General features: G+C 49.4%; 1 protein-coding gene across 14 annotated transcripts in view; it reads left to right on the top strand.

Moving 5' to 3' along the window:
- The window catches only part of Tom1l2 (target of myb1 like 2 membrane trafficking protein), a 118,861-nt gene that overhangs the window by 69,789 nt on the left and 23,725 nt on the right, over positions 1 to 25,347 (top strand). For 12 of the 14 annotated variants that reach the window (XR_007344679.1, XM_048796128.1, XM_048796099.1 and 9 more), the window contains exons 3-7: positions 1,118 to 1,196; positions 5,604 to 5,753; positions 13,493 to 13,627; positions 15,233 to 15,391; positions 17,941 to 18,057. Coding sequence is in view for 13 of the 14 variants with exons in the window: in XM_048796128.1 (XP_048652085.1) it covers positions 1,118 to 1,196; positions 5,604 to 5,753; positions 13,493 to 13,627; positions 15,233 to 15,391; positions 17,941 to 18,057 (640 nt within the window). In the remaining variant the exon portion in view is untranslated. The remainder of the gene's footprint in view (positions 1 to 1,117; positions 1,197 to 5,603; positions 5,754 to 13,492; positions 13,628 to 15,232; positions 15,392 to 17,940; positions 18,058 to 25,347) is intronic. The other 2 variants (XM_048796130.1, XM_048796147.1) reach the window with 1 other exon arrangement.

The raw sequence follows: 25,347 nt of genomic DNA, 5'->3' as shown, positions 1-25,347 counted from the left end.
AAAAAAAAAAAAAAAAAAAAAAAAAAAAGAAAAGAAAAGAAGAAGAAGAAAAAGAAAGAAATAATAAGTTAAATAACATGTTAAAGCCAAACTTTCCTTGTGTGCTTGGAGGACTCCTCAGGATCCCAACCCTCAGTTATAACAGTAATTTAAGAAAGAAATCAAAAAGCTATCAATTTAGGAACAAAGAATATGGCCCATTTGTAAACTGGGACTGCCTGTGATTCTGTAGAATTCCTCATGGGAATCCACATCATATCTATAACCTGAAATCCCAGAAACCCTTGGGCTTTGAGGAGACTCACTGAGTTTTCTATGGCAGAAGGAGTTCCATCATGGAGCTAGAAGGAATGGAAGCTTCAGCAAAGATCTAGCCATATCTCTCTTGTGGTCTGGAAAAACTCTTTTCAGTGCCCCCATCCACCAGTGGGTTAGTTACTATTTTGAGGAAACAACATGTATTTTGTGATACAAAATTGAAAATGTCTGCAAAAAGTGACTCCAATGAAAAATCCCCCGCTACCTCCACTACCCATTTCCCCTTCTTGGGGGCAACCACTGTTACCAGGTTCTTATCATGCCCTGCAGAGACGCTCTTCTTGACCTGGACATGTACTGCATATATCTTTGCTGTACTTTTATAACAAATACCATCATACCTTATGTACTGTTCCACAAAAAACTTTGTGCACGTCTTTTTAAAAAAATTTTTTTAGATGTAATTGGATACAATACTTTTATTTTATTTATCTATTTTTATGTGGTGCTAAGGATCGAACCCAGCACCTCGCATGTGCTAGGCGAGCACTCTACCTCTGAGCCACAACCCCAGCCCCTGTGCACATGTCTTCAAGTTTGGTCCATAATAGTGTATAAGGAGTTTCTTTATTCTTTTTCCCAGCTGCCTAGTATTCCATTGTGTGGATGAGCCATGATGTAATTGAACTCATTTCCTATTGGTGGTCATTTGGTTTGCTTCCAGTCATGTATATTTACAAACATGGTGTGGTGAATAACCTTGTATATATGCTAGTTGATGCATGTGGGAGTGAATCTGTGGGATAGTACCCCAGAATGGGACTTGGGAGGATCTTACTATGCTTGTTCTTTTCTCCAGGCCAAAGGATGCCATCCGGGCCCTGAAGAAGCGGCTCAGTGGGAACCGGAACTACAGGGAAGTGATGCTGGCGCTGACAGTGAGTACTGCTCTCTAGCCTTGTCTGCTTCACAGGGCGGGCCTTCCCTCTGTCCACTTGGCACAGTCTCAGGCATGGGGTCTGTGCCACTGAAGTTCAGCAGAGCCTTCCGGTAGCACCCTTGGCTTTTCCTGCCATACTCTGACATGGGAGTGAGCTTCCGTCTGGTAAATGTAAACCATCAGAAGATAAGGCGTGGACAGGTACAAAAGTCCAGAGCAGAGAAGCCAGAGGCTGGGGTTGGTCCCCTTCCTGCCACCAGCCTGCTCTGAGACTGTAGGTGACAGTTTTCTCTTTATAAAATGTTCACATGTGCTCTGGCATTCCTGTAGTCCAGCTACTCAGGAAGCTGAAGCAGGAGGATAGGATTGAAAGTTCAAGGCCAGACTGGGCAACTTAGGGAGACCGTTCTCAAAGTAAGTGTTTTAGTCCTCTTTTTCGCTGCTATGACTAAATGATCCAACCAGCACAAATTATAGAGGAGGAAGAGTTTATTTGAGGGCTCACAGTGTCAGAGGTCTTAATCCATAGAAAGCTGGTTCCATTCCTCCGGGCTCGAGATGAGGCTGAACATCATGGCGGGAGAGGGTGGCAGAGAGAAGCAGCTCACATCATGGGGACCAGGAAGCAGAGAGAGAGTTTTCCTCTTGCCAGATACAAATATATATACCCCAAAGCTATGCCCCAGTGCCCGCCTACTCCAGCCACACCCCACCACTTCAGTTACCACTTGGTTAATCCCTATCAGGGGATTAATTCACTGATTGGGTTAAGATTCTCACAACCCAATCATTTCTCCTCTGAACCTCTTTGCATTGTCTCACACGTGAGCTTTTGGGGGACACCTCACATTTAGACCATAGCAATAAGAATTTTTAAAAAGGCTTGGGATGTATGTCAGTGATATAGTACTTGGTTTCAATCCCCAGTATTGAAAAAATTTTAAAAAGGTTCACTTCCACCTATCCTGTACCTGCCCTAGACTGCTAAACTTTCAGATACTGATACAGACATTTATAGCAGTTTCCAAAATGGGTTTCATTATCTCCCTCATACAGATGAGGAGACTGAGGCTCAGAGAGATCTAGAGGTTTGGCCCAGCCTTCACAGCTAGTAAGGTATTGAGCTGTGGTTTGCCATTATAAAATGATATTTTGTTTGGGGTAAAAACTGAAAATAGCTACAAGGGTTCTTGAAAACGTTAACCAGTGACTCCTTTCAGGAAGAGTGGACCAGATTTTTGCCCTCCTTAAGATGTCAGAGAATTAAAAGGGAGACTTCAGCTGCTATTTCTGTCTTAAAAGCTAACAGTTTTTCAGATGTGGCAAAATCTGGGCCACAGTGAGTTCTTAGAATAGAAACTATAACAGGTCAGCATGTCGACTTCTCTGTAGGTTTGAAATAGTGGGTTATTTAACCAAAACAGCCATAACATATTTCCTTTTAAAGCAACTATTTGGATTCATTGCCCAAGTAGACCCCAAAACTTATTAGGAGAGTTCTCTCTGCCAGGGAATTGGGATGTGAACAGTAAAGGAGAAAATGCTAGTTGAGAAGCAGAGAGTTGAAAGCTTTTATTTTTCTCAGAATTTGAGTCACTAAACCTGGTTCACTAAACCTGGAGTGATGCCCCAAATGAGTTGTCGATAACCCACACCACCAGGGGCTGAGCTCTGACAGGTCAGGGCATTTCCCTGGTATCTGAAACTTCTTCACAGGCCTGAACATCATCTGACTTTTCCTAATGGTTGGGTTTTGCTGCTCATTGATTGATGTCTTCAGGAGATCTGTGAATGTACAGAGTCATTGTCCCTGTACCCAGGGCCTCACATGGCACATTTTGCATGGTCTCACATCTGCTCTGATGACTCCACATGCCCCATTAGTTGTTCTCAGTCTTCCTGCTTTCGTTCTTATATTTTGTATTTTTGGTACTGGGAATGGAACCCAGGGGCACTCTACCACTGAGCTGCCCAGCCCTTTTTATTTTTTATTTTGAGACAGGGTCTCACTAAGTTGCTAAGGGTCTTGCTAAGTTACTGAGACTGACCTCAAACCTGTGATCCTTCTGCCTCAGCCTCCCGAATGGCTAGGATCTCGGGTGTCCACCACCACAGCCGGCTGTCCTGTTGGTTTTTGTTTCCTACCTTTGTGTCTGTTCCTGCCAAGATTGTTAGTATTCACCCAAAATAGGAGCTAGAGACCCTGAAGGGCTGTCTGCTCAGGACTTTGTGTATACACAGGAAGCGCCTGCTTCCGATCACGTCAGGCCCCTTTGGCTTACTCCACGGGTTTGGCTGCACCTTGGAAAATTCCCCCTTGTGTCTCATGGCTTATAAACCAGAGGGACAGATCTTCCCAGGGCCTTTTTGGCAAGTGACCTGAAGTGGCTCTTGCCAGCCCAGGAGGACCTGCTGTGTCTCCTGCTTGATAGGCTTTGGGCTGCTCTGCAGCACATACACATCTGCTGGGGGTGTTCTCAAGGCCAGGCTGGGACACATTGACCTTGAGGTCTACTGTCAATAGAACTGAGTGACATGCTCCCTAAAGGCAAGAAGAGTGTCTTTCCTGTGTCCTCCTTGGAAGAGGAGCTAGATCCCCAGGCTGCCTGTGGGCACTGCAGGAGAAATGGGGGAAGCAAAATTTCTGGCTGGTTGCTGAGCTGCCAGGGGTGGAATGTCCCAGTGTGGCCTGCTAGGTGCATGACAACTCTGAGGCTCAGTTTCCTCATCTATAAAATGGAAAAATACCCAACTTATAGGGTTATTTCAAGGGACAAATGAAGGGAGAAGAAATCTGGAATATAATTACCTGTCATCTGAGAGATTCTCAGCTGATGTGGCTCCTTGGAAGGGGGCTTGTAGTTGGGGTGGTTCAGTGCCCTGGGGAAGTGGGAAGACCAGAGTTCCTAGGACAGTGGTTCTGAGTTTCCATGTTGCCTCTCACATTGACCAACAATTGGGCCTAGAACCATCTCTTCCTCTTTCTAAGCCTTTTAACTTTAAAAATATGGGGTAATAAGGTCCACTTTAAAGAGAACGAATTAGTTGTGAGAATGGAATGAAATTACATGTGATATGGAGAGATCCCTCCTAGTGCCTGGCATGTGGCAAGTATTCAGTCCACATCACAGTTCTGGAACTTCTACAGTCATGGTTTGTCAAGGTAAAGTCCAGCAGTCTGAACCAGACCTTGGAATGGCTGTGTAAGTTAACCTGTCCTCAGATGAGTTTGGGCACATGAGAATAACCAAGGCAGTCAGAAATGTCCTGTCACTGATGATGTCCTTTCAAGGAGGCATTTCTTAGCCGGTTGACTGGGCACCAGAGGTAAGGGTGGCATGGAATGGACCAGGTAATCCTATGGGTTGATTTCCAAAGAGCTGAGAGGGGCAGAGCTCTGTGTTCAAGGATGGTGAGGTCCTCCTGTGAGAACTTCTGAATTCCAAGGAGGTTCCTACTTATCCTATGGAAGAACAAGAAGCTGTTCCTTTATTCAAGTGGGTAAGCAGTCTTCTGAATTGTAACTCATATGTAATTGTAGTCTCTGTTGGTCCCCAACCCCACATGAGACACTGCTAACCGCTTTACACGTATTCTCTCTAATCTTCCCAACCATCCTGCAAGGGAGGACTCATTGTCCCCACTTGACAGGTGAAGAAGCTGAGGCCCTGAGATACTTGTTCTGGGCTGCATAGGGAGATAGTGGCAGAACTGAGTCTAGCCCACACGGGCCATCTGGTCAGAGCCTGTGTGCCAGTCTTTCTGATCAGCTGAGGCCTATAGACCCATCTGGACAAAGGAGTAGCAGGCAGTGTCTGATTTGAACATGTACCTTAAAGCCACTAGCAGCTGAGGCCCACAAACCATTTGTCAGGGTAGAAGATCCCTTGTCATTGCCAACTTTGTTTGCAGAAGCAGGGTATGTGGGGGGTGTGAGCATGTTTGGTTCCTTACACGTAAGGGCCAGTAACTCACCAGGCAATTTACGCTGTCACAGCAGCCTCCTCTTGTGACAGAGCCTGTCTCTCACTGGCTAATGCCTCACACCCAGAGGCCCAGAGGGAGGAGTTAAAATGCTAATTTTCAGGGACCGCTCAGTCATTTTGATCCCATTAAAACACCAGCATCCTTCTCATGCAAAACCGGTGCCTCAATTACCAACTAATTGCCTGATTATTGTGCAGGGACAGGAGACTTCAGTCAGCAAGGGGCTGCTGTCATCCTCGAAGGGACAGCTGAATTAGAGTGTGGGAATGTGTGTGCATGGAGGTTTGGCTCTGGAGGAGACGTGTCAGAAAGATGATCTAGGAGCAAGACAGGGGATGGGGACCCCAGCTGCCCGCCTCAGGTCCTGGAGTCTTCTCCAGCTCTCACAGTGGTGACCCTGCCTCCCTCCCCACATCAGGTGCTGGAGACGTGTGTGAAGAACTGTGGCCATCGCTTCCACATCCTAGTGGCCAACCGAGACTTCATCGACAGCGTTCTGGTCAAAATCATCTCTCCCAAGAATAACCCTCCCACCATTGTACAGGACAAAGTGCTTGCTCTGATCCAGGTAGGCTGGCTTCCCTCACCCAGTCTGTTGGGATAGAGTAAGATGGGGCCTCTACGGAGTCCTCATGCTCTCCCACCATTTAGAGGGAAAAATGGAAGCTTCTGGCCTTAAATATTTATGGTGAAATACTTATTTTATTTATACTTATCCCACTGGAGTGAAATCCAAAACAGTAGCTCTTTAACCAGTTGACAGAAGCTTCAAGAAAACTTCTGGGTGGCCGGCCCCATGCTGCCCACAAAGGTAGGCAGGTGCGGGGGCCTCAACAGTCCTCTGAGACAATGTGGAGTGGGAAGGGGCATGTTAGAGCTGTGTGCAGGGTTGGTGAGGTCATAGGGCAAGGGCCAACTCTGGGGTGGTGGACATGGTTTTAAGGGATTCCACTGAAGAGATGACATTTTTGTTGTATCCTGAAGAATGAGGAGGAACTTGGTGGAAAGGTCAGAGTGTGAGAGACATCACAGCATGTGCAGAAGCCTAGAAGCATCAGAGAGAGCAGTTGACTCATTTGGGATGTCTTCATTGTTACTGGCTCTGCAACAAATTATCCCCAAACCTAGCAGCTTGAAAAAAAAAAAAAAGATCGTTTATGATAACATGGTTTCTGTGGGCTAAGCACTCTGAATCAGCTTGTTGGGTGAGTCTGCTTGGGGCCTCATGAGTATGCATTCATCTGAAGGCCGGACTTGGGCTGGAGGCTCCACTCCTAAGAGGTTACCTCCACATGGCTATTGGTGAGAAGCCTCCGTTTTTTTGCTAACTATTGGCAGAAATCCAAGTATAGGTCTTAATGATCCAGTCTCTGAAGTCACAAACCATCTCTCCTATCTTATTCCGTAAGAAGATAATGTCCAGCTCCAGTCTTTAGAGTAGGGAAATTAAATCCCACCTCTTGAAGACATAGTGTCAAAGAATTTGGGGGCATGTTGGGAAAACCATCTCATGGGGAGCAGGGTATAATGAAGACTGTCTAGGACCAGGCTTGTGGTGGGTAGGGCAGGAAGGAGATGAGGCCAGAGGATATGTAGCACCTGTGGACTGTGAATGCTGAGGGGCTTAGGCTTGGTCCTTGTAGGCAGTGGGGAGCCATTGAAGGTTTCTGAGCTGGTCCGTGCACAGACCTGATTTTAGAGCACCTGGTAACAGGACACAAAAATCCATAGGAAAGCCAGGTATGGGGGCGCATGCCTATAATCCCAGCCACGTAGGAGGCTGAGGCAGGAGGATCGTAAGTTCAAACCCAGCGTCGGAAAATTTAGCAAGGCCCTAAGCAACTCAGCGAGACCCTGTCTCTAATAAAATATAAAAAAGGGCTAGGAATGTGGCTCAGTGGTTAAGCCACCGATTTTGGTACCTGGGTTCAATCCCTGGTACAAAAAAAAAAAAAAAAAATCCAGAAGGACATTTTAAAAATAAATTTTTTTTGTAATTATAGACAAACAGCATACCTTTGTTTATTTTTATGTGGTGCTAAGGATCAAGCCTAGTGCCTCACACATGCTAGGCAAGTGCTGTGCCACTGAGCTACAGTCCCAGCTCCTCCACAAGGACATTAACATAGCTAGTCACCCTTATCAGCAGACAAAGTCAGACAGTCTGCAGGTGTCAAGAGGAGACAGGAGACCACGCTAGGGGACGGGGAGTGGGTTTCCATAAGGGCAGAGGGAGGCAGCCAGACCCAGGTTGCTGAGCAGACAAAGCCATGTGGAATGGGCACAAGGGCTCTCCAGGGTGGTTGGTCACGAGACAGAGAGGATCAAGAGGGGCCAACTGAGGAGCTGTGGCGTCTGCCTGGAAAGTCCTGCCCAGGCTCTTGGAGAAGTCAGTTCCTATTCACCCTCAAACACCACAGAAACCTCCTGGCCACCTGATTGAAAGTACACACACAGATACTCTTTCCCTCTCACATCACCCTCTTTTATGGTCTCCAAGTGCAGCTTTGCTGGTTTTTCTGTTGTCTGTGTCACTCCATTCCTTAAGAGTCAGGCTCAGTTGAATGTAGAGCAGTTGAATATGGAGAATGGATGGTCAATAAGTATTTTTTCAATGAAGTTCTGAGGTGGGGAGGGATGACAGAAGAGTCCCTTTCTATGTTTCCTCTAGGGTGGCCTCTGGCACCTCACACACACACACACACACACACACTTAGGGTTACACTTCCCCTTCCCCTACCCTTTCGTCTTTCCCCTCCACCCCGCACAGCCTCTCCTTCTGGGGCTACACTCCTCTGTACGCCCCCAGGGATTGCTGGCGGGAGAAGGATTACTGGTTTTCTCTTACTAAAGACAGAGCACCTCAGTCTGAACCCCTTATGCAGGGCTTACAGTGGCTGCAGACACAGCTCACCCTGAGGCTTGGCTGGGCCTGCTGGGGTACAGCTTACCCTTAGAGCAAGCACAGCCAAATTAAGGGGCATGATCTGCTGCTAGAAATGAAGCTTTCTTGTCTAATCATCACCTGCCTTGGTCCCAGCTCTTCCCAGTTTTTCCCTGCACTGCTTCTAACCTCAGGCAAGTATGGTAAATTCCTGGGCATCTGCCTCCTTATCTGAAAAATGGGGGCCAAGTTCCTGCCTGCCTGTTCTCAGCCCTGGGCCTGTGAGGTCAGCCCATGCAGCACAGTGGCCCACACCCATGTCCCCAGGCCTCCCCCTGCTGGTTTGGCAGCAGCAGTGTGCACTGGCTCATGATGGCCTGTGCAGAATGGGGCCTCAAGGGATCTTGCTGGCTCCCATTCAGGCTGGACACACTGGATACAGTCCCCTGACCCAGCTGTGAAAGGCAGGGGGCTGGAGATGAAGATCCTTTAGGTGGGGACTGGTGATCTTCCACTCCAGGCTTTGCAGTGTTCCTCAGGAGCCTGCACCTTTGTTGTGGTCATCCAACACAGACAAGAGCGGCACTCAGAGCTACTGGACAGTGTGGCTTCTGTAACAACAGGGTGGACCAATGAATAAATTTAGGGCACTCAGACTTTTTTTGCCTCGCACATGCTAGGCAGATGCTCTACCATTGAACCACATACCCAACGCTTAAAACGGCTTTTCTAAAGTCTTCTGTGCCCTGAGGGAAATGGGTAATGGAGCTTGTCCTGTCATGTCACCTGTCCCTAGCTCACTGTCCCCCAGTTCCCTTCCTTGAGTGCTGGTCACAGATTTGGACAAAAGTGGCACTTCCAGTGGTGTATGTTTGCCATCTTCAGCCCCCCATGGCCAACTGTGAAGACAATCCACTGGTACCCCACCCTACACTCAAACCTGTCCCTCATCAAGGTTTCTTGTGTCTTTAGGCTGCCCTCTAGACATCCACAGCCACCCTGTCACCAACCCCCCCAGAAAAACAATCCCGCGGGCCCGTGTATTCCAGAGGGTCCTGACACTCAGAAAGCTGGAAGAAGAATGTCTTCTGTGTTCCCCGAGACCAAGCCCAGTGCATGAATTATGCATGGGCATCATGGTTGTAGGACTCTGCACCCGACTCAGGTACAAGGGCTCGGTGGATCACCCCCCCACACCCCAACATGGTGTCTGATCCTCTGGGTAGGGCTAGTCTCCCTGGTAGGCCAACTGAGAAAGACACAGGGAGCAGAAAACCCTGGTTACAACCTCCCAGTGCTCCTTGATATTACAGGCTTCTCCACTGCCACCTTTCACTTCGCCCCTAAGGTTTCCTTGGCTGGTTTTGTTGCTCATGTTCCTCTCTCTTTCCTCACATGAAGTCTCATTCACTGAGAAGACAAGAATGCTGCTCTCCCTCTACAGTCTCCCTCAGGCTTTCCCTTATTGTTTTGAGGAACAGGAATGGAATCACCCTGGTAGAACAACCTCAGCCTGGCCGTGCCTCGCCACCCCACCGTCCACACCCCAGCAATAGAGTCTAAAAATACTCTCCACTGAGGAAAGTAGGAAGGATCCAGGTGGTGATGGAAGTGGGGGCAGGAGGGCTGGAAGGGGCTGCAGGGGCTGTGTTCTTTGAAGGTGTCAGAGGCCTGGTGGCTGCCTCAGAATCCAGTGAAAAACACAACCACTAGATTCCCTTAAGTGAAGGCCTCTGGCCACATTCTGTGTGGACAGGCAGCCCTCTAGGGACCCTGTCACAGGGATCAGGAAGTCTGAGCTGGGGACATAAGCAGGAGAAGACAGCCTCCTTTTGTCCACAGTTATCTCAGAACCCATAGTTTCAATCAGCAATTGTCTGTCAGTCTGAAAGTTGATGCCTGAAGACTGTCAAAACCCTGAGAGACACAGCAGTGAATAGGAGGGGGTTGTGTTTGTGTCTGCAGTTTGGCATACAGTCCAGAGAAATGAAGGAAATAAAAACATGAGCATATCTCTCCTTTATTCCCCTCACTAGACTTGCCTCTGGGGCCTTCAGCCTCCCAACACTGTAGCCACAGGCTACAGGAAAAGAGGGAATTATCTAAAGAGTGTGACTTCCTGTCAGATGGCCACTCAGTTCTTAACTGGCCAGTTCCTGTGATAGGGGACCCTGAGAGAATGCCAACGTTGCTGCTGCCATGACACTTGGCTTTTGGATAAGGCAGCCATCAGGGAGGCAGCCCCCGCCCTCCCCAACCCCCTGCTCCTGGGACTCAGGGCCGACCAGACCTCCCAGGATTTGCTCCCCCTCCCCAGGGAGGATTCTCCCCTGGCTCAGCCCTCCAGTGGGGGCCCATTAGCACTGTCATTTCAGTCTGTTGACAGCCTAAGTGGCCATCTTTCCTCTGTTCTCTGAAGTGGGAAAATAAGGATGCTTAGTAATTATGAGAACAGAATTCAGTTTAACCTGACAAATGTCAGCTGGCTGCCTTCTCTGTGCAAGGGCAAGAGACTGTCACCTTCTGGAGGTGGCTGACTTGGCTGGGGCAACAGGAGCAGTTACTTAGGCATGTTCTAAGAAGATGTTGGAGACACACAGCATCTCTGGATTTCTCCCATCTCTGGATTTCCACATATGACTGTTCCTTTAAAGTCCTCCCCACCCCCATGTGTTCCTCTGTTGGCATCAGAATCTTGTGCAGTGGAGATGGCTGTCAGGAACATATGCTCTGTTAGCAGCCATCTCACCCAGACTGCACAGGGGTCCCAGACAGGGGCTGGAATCGTGGCAGGTGGGGACAGGGCGCATTAGCCAAGATTGCTTGGCTGTAAGTAACAGATGCCAACTCTGCTTGCCTAGGCAAAGAGAAGAGTTTTCCCTGACAAGGCAGGGCCTCTCAGAAGCCCAGGTTACTGAGGCCAGGAGTGTGTGGGCCTGGGAAAGGACAGAAGGGACCTGAAAGGCCTCTAAATTCTTTCCTTGTATATCTGCACCTCCTAGCACGCCCAGTGGCTCCTTTTCCAGAACACAGACTATCTCTGTCCCCTGGTCCTGGGCTGGCATGGGACTACATCCCACATTTTCAGAGGATAGTTTTCTTACCCTGAGCCTAGGGAAGAACTACTAGCAGGAGAATCCAGGGACCCATCCTGTGATATGCATTTCCTCTCCAGACCTCTGGTGGCAGGCACAGCTACTAGGTGACTGAATGTAGGGGAGGAGAGTGCCATGGAAGAGGGCACCCAGGGAAATGTTCGTTGGCTAGAAAGAACAACATGGCATGGCTCTTTAGTCTGTTTTCTTGCAATCTCAAATTCAGCTTGGGTGTGAAGCCAGGGAAATAAACGGGGTCCCTGGAATTGTTTGTACCTCTATAGAAATAGGCCTGGGGTGGCACCAGAAGGCACCACCAAGCATTTTTCCCTCTTATTCTCCCCCAGGGGGCTGTGAATATGCTCTTTAGACTCTTGAGTATATGTTTTATTGTTGTTTTGTTTTTATTTTATTTGTGCTTGTGTGGTGCTGGAGTTGGAACCCAGGACCTCGTGCATGTTAGGCAAGTGCTCTACTGCTGAACTATACCCCAGCCCCTAGCCTCTGAAGTTTAGACCCTACATGAAAACACCAGAGCATTTTGAGGCTGCGTCTCAGGACTCAGCTGAGTTTTCAGTGGGATAGATGCAATGGAGCAGGCGAAAGGAGGGGCTGTGGTAAGGCAGGTGGAGGCAGCGTAGCTCTTCCAGCTGGGCCTTCCTGACAGCTTCTGTAGGCACCTTCAGTTCCCTTCAGAATCCAGAAGGAAGTGTTGGCCCAGAAAGGCTGTCCTGATGCTGTGGTGGTGTTAAATCCCCAAATATGCAAATTAAGGGCATCAAGGAAAGCCAGGCTGACAGTGCTGTGCATAGTAAGTGAGAAGCACTGGTGGTAATTAAGGAGGCTTTTTGGAAGCTGACCTTTTAACTTTGAACGGATCTGTTGGTTAAAGAGAGAGTTTCTGCTGGGTGCTGCGGCGCATGCCTGGAATCCCAGCAGCTCGGAAGGCTGAGGCAGGAGGATCAAGAGTTCAAAGCCAGACTCAACAAAAGCAAGGCACTAAGCAACTCAGTGAGACCTTGTCTCTAAATAAAATATAAAATAGGGCTGGGGATGGGGCTCAGTGGTCAAGTGCCACTGAGTTCAATCCCTGGTATCAAAAAAAAAAAAAAAAAAGAGAGAGAGAGAGAGAGAGATTCTGTGGCTGCCTCTGGTTTGGTTGGAATGCATTGGTGGAGGTAGGAGACAGTTAAATGTCATGATGGTGACAGACTGGGCAGTGGCATGGGCACAGGAGGTACTGCACCCTCTGGGTTCCTATATGTAGTGAAGGGACACACTAGAGGTGACACTTATACTTCAGTTTTGTGGTTTTTTTTTTAAATGATGTGTATGTGTGTGTGTGTGTGTGTGTGTGTCTATTGTTGTTGTTATCTATTTATTTGTTTATGTGGTGATGGGGATTGAACCCAGGGCCTCATGAATGCTAGGCAAGTGCTTTACCACTTAGCTATCTCCCCAGCTCTATATTTCAGTTTTTTAATACATTCTGTAACTTCCAAAGAACAGGGTGTGTGTATGAGTATTTTTAACTATTGAGTTTCACAAGTCAACAGAAGTGGTGCTCGATTTAAATTTCTGCTCTTCCCTCTCTGTTGTGTTTTCATTTAAGGGAGTGTAGTGGTCATGCTTTCCATTCGGTTTTTCTGTTTGGGCAGGTGTATGTTGAAATCATCAGAGTGCAACATCAAGAAAGAAGCACGGTCTGGGAGCAGGATTGCTGGGGGTGAACCTTGGCCATTGGCCCACAGTCCGGCTCCTAATGTGCTCTTACGCCCTTGGGTTAGAGTCAGCTCACCTGCCAACAACAGGTCTGGGCTTGGCGAGCGAGCTCAGTGTCAGTGGTTGCTGATTTATTGAGGAAACCTAGAGTGAGCCTGAATTTCCCATCGCACATCAATTTCTCCTTTCCTTTCTGCTCAATTTGCCTACAGTTCCCGCTTCCACCGGTGAGGGTGGATGTTCTACTCAGAGGCATCAAGGCGAGCCTTCTGTTCCCTTTAGCTAAACAGCCCCAGCAATTGATTTCCTTGCCATTAGGAAAATGCCTGTATTTTAGGATGCACCACAGTACATGGGTGTTATTTCTCTGCCTCCTCTCCAAGGAAATACATGCTGAAGTAAGTTTTGTGGTTTTGTGCACACCCAGTAGCACTGCTGAAAGCCAGGCTCTCGCCAGCCTTGTCGTGGCAGCGATTGCAGGAAGAGAGGAGCAGAATAGGTTTTGCCAGTGCACTTGGCATTGCAGAGGGCTCGCGCTGACTTTCCAGCACTGTGACAGGCCTGGCTAAGAACCATTTCCTAACAGACTGTGCTCTCTCCTCCTAGGCGTGGGCTGATGCCTTTCGGAGCAGTCCTGACCTCACCGGTGTTGTGCACATCTATGAGGAGCTGAAGAGGAAGGGGGTCGAATTTCCCATGGCAGACTTGGATGCGCTGTCTCCCATCCATACACCCCAGCGGGTAAGCGTCCAGCTGGCATTTTCTAGAACGATGGACTGTAGAACAGGGGAGCCAAGCCGCTGCCACCACCCTTCTGCCACTGCCTTTGAATTATTCAGCTTGTCATCATGCTTTCTTAAAGCTCCAGGGCATTTCTTTTTAATAACAAGGGGAATGCAGAAGTGAGACAGCTGGTTTACTGGTGATTAAGTGGCAGCAGTGTCCCCCCCCTGGTTTTCACACTGACTGTGGAGGAATATAATAGAGGGATCAGTTCAGGCGTTTTCATGGAAATGGCTGCTTGGGCGGAGCCATCCTGTGAGGGTCATTAGCACCTGCTCTGCCAAGGCCTGTAGAAGGTGTTATGGGAATCTGTCCTCTTTCCTGTCAGCACCAAAGCACCTCAGAGCGGTACAGCAGGGTGACTTTACTCTTACTCCAGCAAAGAGCAGTGTTTACTTTTTTCAACTGTGTAAATCAAATGTTTTATTTTCCTTTTCTTTTAATATGGTGCTAGCAGTTGAACCCAGGGCGTCATGCATGCTAAGTACACTCTCTACACCGAAGTCCCAGAGTGTCCCCAGCCCAATTAGATGGATCTCAAATGTATTTTGATCTATGAGCCTTCAGCATCAGTCTAGAAATCTTTGAATTCCAGCAGCTGTGGGATGCAGAGCCCAGGAATGGTCTGTGTCTGAGCATCCCACCGACACTCTCAGATGCCAGCAGTGGATGGGGCAGCTCTGCACTTCAGAATTAAGAGCATGCAGATGTACAACTGTAATGCCCCCCAAAAACATGGAAAGAAGTCACGCACATGATGCCAGTCATGGTTTCACAGGGAATCTGGTCCTGTTATTGACTGGGAACCAGCTCCTAGCTCAAGGAGAGAGCCTGAAAAGCTCCAGGTCTGGAGAAGCACCAGTCATAGCACATTTGGCCTTGCTGGCCCTCATCTGCTCATGTCTTCAAGGAGGACAGTGTGCTATGTGTGTGTCTCTTGTGAACATATGCACTAATGTTCACAAGGTTATTTGAGATGCCCAGGCCCTACCTCTATGGACAGAACAGTCCATCCCCACATGCTTTGAAGGAAGGCACAAGGCATTATTCTCATTATGATCCCTCCAAACCACTTACTATGCTTAGTGGAATAAACATAACCTGCTTTATTCTTCTAATAATGACACAGAACAGTGTTGTTCCTATAATTACAAAGAACATTCAGTAAATTGCATAATTGCTATTTATATTAATCTACTTGTAAAGGCCAAAACGTAATCTTATGGTTCCAAATAAAGATTCATGATTAGCAAAACTTAATAACAGCCCTCCTTCCACTTGGATCCCAAGGTGGTCTTAACAATGGAACTATGACCAGAATGCTCATGGAGCATTCTCCACAGCCTCTTGGAGTTACACTGGTTGTCTGCTAGGGACGAGGACAGGAGACCTTGTGAGGAGTGTGGAGGGAGGAGCCACCACTGGTGGCTTCACTGCCCAGATGGTAAAATCGGGTGGGCTCTGTGAACTCTGATAGAAAGCACAGCCCAGGCTGGGGGAGGTGCCTGGTCTGGCCACACAGGCAGCCCAACAAAACGGAGGACTTTTTTGTTGCCATGCCAGAGTGTCCCAGAAGTAGATCCAGCCTCGACCATGCCCAGGTCCCAGTCGCAGCAGAGGACCAATGCCAGCTCCTATTCCTCGCCTCCTCCTGCTTCCTACTCCGCTCCCCAGGCCCCGGCTCTCAGTGTGACTGGTCCCATCACGGCCAATTCAGAACAGGTACTTGTGTGCTTCTGGGCCATAAACAAGCCAGCTGATGACCCTCCTTCACCTTCCCAGCATATAGAAGCCTACCCAGGCCAGGGAGTGCCCTGGGTGTGGGGCACAAAGATGGAAGGACCCAAGACCTGGGGGAAATGACTGCAAGACGATCATAATAGAGTGTGGTCACACCATGGTGAGGAGCAGAGCCCAGTGCTCTGGTGTACCAGGGTTGAGCAGTCCCTGGAAGAGAGCCCAGGAGCTGAGGCAGTGAGGGCCCTGGAACAGGCATGGGGCTTTGTCAGGTGAGGCCCTGCTCAGGCGGTAGCATCAGTGCATGCAAAACACAAAGGATTGGGAATCATTGGGAAATGGCTGATGTGGGTGTTGGACCCAGGTAGAGGAAGAAATCGTTGCATAAAGTGAGGCCAAAAGCAGAGGAATGCAGTTGAGTTGTGAATGAACTTGTCTGTCACACAAAGAGGTTTACATCAGTCCCATAGGAAATGTCAGCCATCAGAGAAGAAGGTGCCGGTGGGGACAGAGTCCAAAGTCAGGGAGGCCTCCAGAAGCACTCTGTTTGCTTTATCCCAAACACTGCCCCATTCCCTGGATTACGTTCTGATAAGCTGATGCAGTTTTACCCCAAACCACTATTTTTAGATGCATTGTTAAGACTGGTCTTCAGATGAATCTATAGAATTTCCATTAAAATTTAAGAATTAAGAGTTAAAATTTAAGAATTCTTAAGCTTTGAAAAAATGATCTCAAATGTGTACTTCAGAATCCTTATTTCCTCATTGTGACACGTAGTTATTATGAAACCTCACTGAAATAGAGGAGTCAGGGGATTGTGTGTAGGTGACACCAGTGTTGACATCAGTGGGGCTTTACTGCTTGTGGGCCTGGGTCACTGAGTGCCACTCCTCCTCTTTACACACATGAGGTCTTCCCTAAAATGGAAGCCCTGGGGCAGAAGGCTTTGGCTCTAGGCGCTGCCTCCATGGGCAGAACTGTCACTGTGTGCTTTGAGGGAAGGCAGAACGTGTTTGAAGTTGGACAGTCTCTGAGTCCCTTGGCTCACTGACCTTCAGTGCAGCAGGTGCTGGGTCGGGCTTTCCAGTGCCAGAACAGCCAAGAGGACGGTCTGGAGAGAGAGAGAGGGCCCAGGTGCATGGCACCAGTTGCCGCCAGGGGGCATGGAAGCGAGACAGAAGGCTGGTGCCCAGCCTGACCTAGAGACCCCAAGGCTTCAGTGTGGTCACCAGGTAGCATGCCTGGGCCTCCCTGCCCAGAAACCTCTTCATGGCCAAGGCATTGAAGCCATCCATCAGGCGAGCCAGGCAACAAGAGCCTCTCAGGACTTGGACCATCTCTCTCTGACGGATTGAGGTCTCCCGTCCTTGTCCCTGTGCTAAGGGTACAGAACTCAACCACCACACAGCCCTGAGAAGTTAAGGGTCTGCTGAGAGAGCCCACTTGCCCAGGAGAGGCTGAAGGAGGCTGGGAGTGGCCGTTTCCACCTCAGGGCAGGCAAGAGAGAGCAGAAAAGGGCTGACTGAGGAGAGGAGGTGTCGCTTGATCAGAGTCCCAGTGCAGATGAGCACAGGAGTGGAGCCCACATGTGGGGCAGAGAGAGTACGTGTGTGCCCATTTGCTGGATGGGCAGCGCAGCGACCCATGGGGTCTGGGGTTAGGCCTTTCCCTAGACCCAGAGAGTCGGGTCCATCTCTGGGTGGTAGAGCCCTAAGCTTGCTGAATCTTTCGGAGCTCCTTCTACTGTCCCGACAGTTCTCTGTCTAGTGTGTGTTGGTCTTCCATCAGCAATAGACAGGTCTATGGAAATTTTTCCAGGATATCTCACTGTGGACAAGGAAGGTCCTTGTGGCTTCCACAGATGCCTCGAAGGGGTTTAGAGAAACTCAGGGCTGGAGACTCAGAAGAGGCGGTTTATGTGGTCTACTGTGTCTCTGCTGGAGAGCGTGCGGGGCCTCTGCCTAGGGGTGCTAATGGGTGGGAGATTTTTCAAGGTCAGGTTACCAGGTAGGGAGCTGGGTGTGGGGGAATGCCCCCTATGATTTTTCTCTTGCTCCTCCTCTTATCATTGCCACACCAGAAAAGTGTTCTTAGCACTGGAAGGCCTCTCAGAGAATCGTAGCTTTTAGATGATGACACTCAAGGGGCAGAGCCTGTAACCGTGAGGTCCTGTGGGGAGAGTGCTGAGACCGCAAGCTTGGTTCTTCAGTTCTTTCTGCCCCAGTTCCTGTCACTGCACACTGCTCTTCAGTTAGCGTCACGGGCAGAGAGGCACCTGTGACTGACCGTTGGTGACCAGGGCCTCTGGGACAGCCTTGCTCCCGCATTCAGTTCTTCTGAGCTGCCAAGCTGCCGTCCCCTCCCAGGCAGCCAGAGGGAAAAGAGAAGGCAGATCCTAGAGCATACACTCAGAATGACGTGGGTGTCATGGTGGATGGGACCATCCCCATCCTGTGGGGCTGGCTGGTTCGGATCTTCCAAGCGCAGATCACTGACCTCCCCTTGGCTCCTTCCTCCCTGCCACACTACAGATTGCCAGGCTGCGGAGTGAGCTGGACGTTGTCCGGGGAAACACAAAAGTCATGTCGGAGATGTTAACAGAGATGGTCCCTGGACAGGAAGATTCATCAGACCTGGAGCTGCTGCAGGTGAGGAGAACCCCGTTTTGTGGAGTTGCAGGGCTGAGCACAGGGTCACAGCCTGTGGGGGCAGCACCACTGCTGCACGCTGTGGCAGGACCCCTCTTGGGGACGTCACAACCGTGAGTTTGGACAGTTTGGTAGCATTGTTGTCAGGAAGGATTAAGTCCTTGGGGGCTTATAGCCTCGTGCTCTCCTAGGGACAGATAGAGACCAGTACTACCGTATTTTTTATTTTCCTTAATTATATGTTGTCCTGATTAGAAAGTGCCAATTGTAGAGTACATGCCCATCAAACGAAAAAGAAAGTCAAGAACAAAATAATTTTCTGTAACCCACACATCCACAATAACCACTGTTGACTTTTTGTTGTATTTCCTTTCAGGGTGTTTGCTGTGTTTATTTTAAATCTAGTTGAGATGATGCTATGTGTCCCAGTCTGTGTGTGCCTTTGCTGCCTGTTGTCAGATCACGGACATTGTGTAGCGGGGCCCATTGTGTAGCCATGACAGCACGTAGGGCCCTTCCCCCACCCCCACCCTGAGTCAGGAATTCCTGAGACTGGAGTGAACTTGAAGCTCCTGTTCTCTTCCCAAATGCTGAGGCCCAGGCTCACATCATGATTTCCAAGGAGCTGCTGTACCTGGCCTCCCAACTCTGATCACCCTTCAAAAAATTTTTTTCCAATAGTGGGGATCAAATGCAGAGCCTCATGCATGCCAAGAAAGTGCTGTGCCACTGAGCCAAACCCCGAGCCTACACTACAAACCTCGGACATGGCAAGAAAGGGCCCTTGAGCAAGCTCGCCTGCCGTCCCATCCTTGGACTAGAAGCAGGAGCCCCTTTTGGATCTATTTCCCAGGCCAACCAGGCCCAAAGCCAGTGACCACACTAGCCTCAGATGACTCTGACATTTGTAGAAAATGGCAGCAACACTGCCCTCAGGAGCAATGACCTTCTAGAGAGGTGGAGAAAGGATACTGTGAACTACAAATGCCAGGTCTTTATAGCAGGATGCAAGACATGGAAGTAGACAGGTCAGGAGCCAGCCTGACTGGGCAACCTGGTGTGAGTGGCTCTCACTGCACCTGCTGCTTCTGTTTCTGGTTGGTACTCAGTCATCAGCCTTGGCTCCTGAGTGCCACACCTCCCACCCTGCTATTGGCACACACTGACTCCCTGGGCAGCTTGACTCTCGTGGCCTTACCCTTTGGGACAGCACATGCCTGGTGGCTTAACCTTGTCCCAGGCTACTTCTTGGAGTGCCCAGTCCCCATTCCAGGGTGGGTGGAGCCCTGCACTAGGACCAGCTCAGAGCACAGCCCCAGGGCCGCAAACAGGCAGGAGCTATAGTCCCTGCTCTGGAAGACTTCACAATAGAAGGACAGCTTTCCTCCATGTAACCTGGACACCAAGCTGCTCTTGAAGCTAAGAAGCGTACCCTTGACCTAGCCCTAGTGAGGAGCTCAAGCAGCCCCTAGTTTCCAGACCTATTCCTGACACCTGACTGTTCGGCTCAGCGGGATCAACTATCCATGTGTCACACTCCATGGGACTTGCCTCCCTTTAATGCATTGTCATTGGCCTCCATCCCCAGCCTACAGGAAGGCAGCTGCCAGGCATTACCCAGATGCACAGGAATCTGAGGGCCGTTCAGAAACCAAGAGGGCCTCTTGAGGCAGCTTTGTGCTGTGTCAGCGTCGGAATTCCTGCTGACAGGGGGGTTTGCTCTGGACAGAACTGAGCTCCTGGCAGCAGGCGGTGTGTTGAACAAAGCCAAGATGCTTCCAGACAGCCAGAGCAGACCCAGACAGCAGGAATACTCTATGTGTGTGCGTGTGTGCACTCATGTGCACGTGCATGCTTGTATATGCGTGTGCATGCATGCTTGTATGTGTGTGTGCGTGTGTCTGTGTGTGTGTGTCTGTGTGTTTTTTGTTGTTGTTGTTGTTTTTTAAACAAGCCCTTCAGCCAAGACAAACAGAACCTAATCTCCTGGCATCAGCTCACAGTTTTCAAAAATAGGTTGCTTCCCATGACGTTTTCTTTCCCTCTGTTTTGTTCCAACTCTGAGCCTCCCAGCCCTCACTGCTGTCGTATAAATCAAACAGAAAAAGGCCAATTCTGGGGGCCTGTGGGAGGCTGTCCTTTCAGCATGGGAGATGTGAGAGTGGGCAGGATCGTGTGAACATATTCAGTGCTCCTGGCTGGTGGCCACGTGCCTGACATCCTCCCTCTTCTTCCCTGGCTGTCAGAAGCCAGCAGGCAGGAGCTCCCAAGGGTCGGTGCAGCACGGAACAGTGAGCCTTCCACATGGGAAAATGCCACAGACTGCTCGGAAAGCCCTGGGATCAGAATCTGTCCCAGACCCCTCAGTCAAGCTGGAGGACATCCAAAGTGCTCAGAGCAGCCGCAGCCAGAGCTCAGAGTGCTGGCCAGGGCCGTGGAAATAAACACATTTGTCACCAGCCCTGATCTCCCCACCAACAGAAGCTGCTCCTGATTCAAGTGTAAATTGATGTCTAGAAAGTAGAGGGAGTGGGAAGAGAGGTCATCCGGAGGGTCAGCCCTGGGGTGCTCTGGTGTGGCCAGTCGTAATTGTGGGCAGGTTATATCCTGATTTTTCCTGTGCCTGGCACAGTTCTCTGGCGTACCCTCCTACAGCCCAGCAAGAACAGCAGGGAAGCTGGTGAGCAATTTGCCTGAGGACTCGTGGGCAGGTGGCTGGTATCTAAAGAAAGGCTGAGTCCACTCTGGACCCCTGTTTGGTCAGGTTAGCATGAACCCGAGAAAAAGGGAAGCAGGATGCCTGGAGTGGGAACACAGCAACGCCTCTCAGGCCGGTTGTTGACCCCTCCACTCCTTGAGCTGAGAGAGACCTTCTGGGCTGTTAGTCCAACTCCACACTTGTGCTCAGGCTTCCTCTCCAGCATTTGTCCTAGTGCCTGCTGTTTGGGGTCCCCCCCACCCCACACATCCCTAATTACAGGCTGTTCCCACAGACCCTGAAAGCACTTTATTTTTAGATAGAGGTCTTGGTTAGACTTTGGAAATAGCACAAGGTGGAGAGAACATGGTTTACAGATCACTGGGTGCATATCCTCATCTTCCCACTGATGAGCCAAGTGATACCAGGCAAGTCTCCAGCCCTCTCTCCATCTGCTTCTCCCTTGGTGGCCTGAAGTGATTGCATTTACTTACCATGCAGGTGTGTGGCACTGGGCTGGGCTCAGGCAAGTCCTCCACAGGTTGTCACTTCTATGACCACTGTTAGAAAGCTCTTCTGCTTTCTCGAGCTCAAATCTGTTTTTCTGAGGCTTCGACCCTGGTCTGTCCTAGACAACATAACAAAATGAATTCCTTTCTACATGGTGGGTCCTTGAGTATTACAAGATTGCCATGGGCCCTGCCCACTGCACAGTCTCTTCATGGAACAGGTGTGGCTCTTGATAGCTCACCTTATAGATGAGCAGGCAACTCATCAATATCACAAGTCAGAAATTGTCAAAAGGAGAGCTTCCATCATATAAAACCCTTCCCAATCTCCATGTGGGGCTGTTGAGCCACATCCTCCTAATCCTGTGCATGGACCCTTGAGTGTAGGCCCAAAATGTGAAACAGCATCTGTCCCTGCTAAAGCACATGCCTTTATCTGGAGCTGAGTGCCACTTCCTAGGATCTCGAAAGATCTGATTCCATCATCTGGTGCCCTCTCCCTCTTAATTTAGGCTTTTGAGCTTTGCCTTCAATTAATAATAACTTTTAATTCATCCAATGGTGTAAAAAATGGACGTTCTTCAATGGCCATTCATCAGACAACAAAAGAAGCTGACTCCAAATTTGTTCCTTTAAGTAGCAGATAGTATATCTCTCCTTGCTTCTTGCATCTGATTTCAACAAAGAATGGCCAAAACCATTTTCTCTAGAGAAATCTGGTTTATTCTGCATGTTGCGCTTCATTATTTCCCCTTTCTTGTTAACAGACTTTTTTCTCCCTCCCAGTGCCCTTGCAGCAACAGAACAGGCTTTTAGGATCTTCTTCCATGCTTCTGGGAACTGAGAGAGGGTCCAGAGGAAACAACAAGGATAATTAAAAGACTTTTGTGAGGTGGGGCTGGGACTGTCCCTTGAAGAAAAGAAAAAGACCTGAAATTAATTAATTCAACAGAAAAGAGAGGATATTTAATAAGGTCTTCTGATAGATGGAATACTTTTGCCTAAGTGACCAGCTGTCCTCCCTCTCTGTTGAGAACCAGAAATAGGAAGCTGAAGCTGTAATCTGTGACACTGGGGGGATTCCTGTCCAGCTTTCCAGCTCCTGTGTAGTTGAAAGGGTGTCCTGGGCATGCTATGAGCTCTTGAGTACCTTAGACCAAGAAGAAGTCACTCTGTCTGGTGCTTTAGAGGTGGAGGGAGACGGGGAAGTCTGAAACTGAGCCTGCCATAGGGCTGGCTTGGATGACACTGGGGAGGCCATGTGGGTGGCCATCTGGTGTGGTGGTGACAGAAAATCTTTTTTTTTTTAAGTACTGGGCATGAACTCAGGGGCACTATACCACTGAGCTACACCCCCACACCCCTGACCTTTTTCTGTTTTCTATTTTCATTAGGGTCTTGCTAAATTGCCGAGGTTGACCTTGAATTTGCATCCTCCTGCCTCATCTTCCCCTAGTAGCTGATATTACAGTTGTGCACCACGGTGCCCAGCTTTTCTTCCTTTCTGAAACAGTAACTTAAAATGCTTTAAAGCCAAGAATGGTAACTTTCTCTGTACCGAGACCCCTAGAGACCCTGTGGACCTATCTGTGGGTGAAAGGCTGGGAAAAGCCGTTGGGATGCCCCTCTAGGACGGAAGCCTGTGAGGCTCTGCCAGAGGGGTGAGGACCATCTCTGCTGCCACCCCGCAGGAAGTAGTGGGGACGAGGCAGCCAAAGTGAGGCTATAGTGGATGTTTCTGGCACTTAGCATCCATGAAATCTCTACAGTCTATACCTTTGGGTCTCATTCTTCCTCCAAGCTGAGGTCATAATGTTAGTGCCTCAGTAATCCTCTAGCACTTTCCAAACAGTATTTGAAAGTGATGGAACCCTTTCCTCCACAAATAAAATTCTACAGAGAATGACAATGTTTAAAATACATAAAAGCAGAGTTGCCCTGGCTGCCCTAGGGCAATGCAGTGACATTCTGTGGCACTTCCCCCTTGTTACACATGTATGCAGCCCCCTTATTTTATGCAGGGAGAGCATCAGGGCCGTGGATTGCTTATCCGCTCATGGCCACTTGCTGCCTGCTGCTTGGTCTCAGTACCCAGCTGGAACGCTGTGGGAGAGAGAGAGATGAGCCCTTGTCTTCTCTCATTCAGCTCTCTTGGTGCTTGAGGGTTTGTAGTCACATTTTAGAGACATTCCCTGAAGCTTGCTGAAGAGTCTGGTTTGGCATCTCTCTGAATCCAGGGGAACACCTCAGGCCTGCTCTTGTCCTGAGACTCCCACAGTTCAGGGTAGTGGTAGGGCTGGTTATCACTTGGAGGCTGGAGGCTCTCCCAGAAGAGCTCTGATGTCGTCTGGCTTGGCAGCTGCAGTTAAGGTGTGTTTATAATGCTGTGAGAAAATGATGAGAATCAGTGGCTGGGGGTCCCGGAATTGAGGGTAGACTACAAGTGGTAGTATGTTTACTTTGCTGTATGTTTGAAGTTTTGCATGATGAGATACTGGGGTGGGGAAACACCCTAAGGTCTTGAAGGATGAGTGGAAGTGATGGAAAAGAAAGTAAGAGATATTACAAGCAGCAGGCTGACTTCTCAGCAGCCCCTGAGCTGCATGGTGAGTGCCTGAGGCCACCTGCTGTCTTGGAAAGTCTAAGGGGTTAGAGGTATGTTGGGGTTGGTTTCTGAGAGAACCTTAAAGCTATTTCCCATAATGTTCCTCCCAACACTTCTCTGACTTGTAGGTCTTATGCCTTATAGTGACAAGTGACGGGCTTTCTTCCTTCCCCTGCCCCAACCAAGTGTAGCCAGGGCTTGTTGCTTTACCCAAGCACCAGACAAGGGCCATGTTTGCCTGCCCTGAGCTTACGTGGTAGGATCTGTCTTCACTGGAAGACTCTTAGGAATGATTGCCTAAGGCAGGAGTCTTGGGAAAGCCAACACTGGGAGTCTATTTAGAGAAAAATCTGAAAAGATTCAGATACTGGCTTTCTTTCCCCAGTGACCAAGAGAGTCTGACAGCACCATTCTGGCTGAGGGTAGAACCAAGACAAACGGCAACATTGCGATGGTCAGAGAGTCAGGGCTCAGCAAGATGACCAGATCCAGGGTTGAGGAATCTCCAAGGAAGCTTGTTATCAATGTGAAACCAAACTCATGAGCACCCAGCTGCACATATCCAGGTTCTTTCTGCCTTGAAAAATATGACTGTACTCAGGTGATTCTGGGTCCATCCACGTGGTCAGGTCTTCTTCCCCAGCTGTCCCCGTTCTTAGGAAAGGAGCCCTGGGACTGAGCACCAGGAGGAGAGAAAGACAAAGCAACCCATTAAGGTCCCCCCTGTTCCTACCTGAAGGGTAGGCCCAGCGTAGGCCTTGTAGCAGTGAAGTCAGAAATACTGTCTGAGGGCTGGGGGTATAGCTCAGTTGGCAGAGTGCTTGCTTCACATGCACAAGGCCCTGGGTTCGATCCCCAGCACCACAAACAAAAAAAAAAAGAAAAAAGAAAGAAATGTTGTCTGATGCCATGGACTGCATGTGGACTGCGTGTGGGCTGAGGGGATGTGGCCTGCCTGCCTGCCTGCCTTCCTGGGAGCTAGGAAGAATGACATGGAGCCTTGGTCTAGAGTGGGAGGCTGACGAGAACCCAGCAGTGGCAACCCTGAGGCAGGCGCTGTGTTGCCAGGTCCTGGGGAGCCTGCAGAAGGACTGCCTGGGATTCCCTACTTTGCTCATTTGACCACCTCAGTGACCCAATTCAGCAGATGCCCCTTGGACGTCTTCACTGTGCACGACTCAGTGCTCAGCTTAAGGACATCCACGGGTGAATATATGACAGCGTTCCACTCAAGAAGGTCATGATCTGGTAGGAAGGAGCCCTGGCCCAGGCAGCCAGATGGTGTGACGAAAGCAGGAGCTAAGCAGAGATTGCTTTTGCCTGCTGCAAATGGATCAGTTACTTCTGCCAGACACATTTTCAAACTGAGGTAATTCTGAGACTGAGCTGCAGGAAGGGAAACTTCATTCCTTAACTCACTGACTCATCAGCTGCCTCCAGCGTCCAGGTAGGTAAGGACGGCATCCTGGCCCTCCCTT

The sequence above is a fragment of the Marmota marmota genome, unplaced genomic scaffold, assembly GCF_001458135.2.
Source record: "Marmota marmota marmota unplaced genomic scaffold, marMar, whole genome shotgun sequence".
Taxonomy (NCBI): domain Eukaryota; kingdom Metazoa; phylum Chordata; class Mammalia; order Rodentia; family Sciuridae; genus Marmota; species Marmota marmota.
This window is presented reverse-complemented; position numbering and strand designations above follow the sequence as displayed.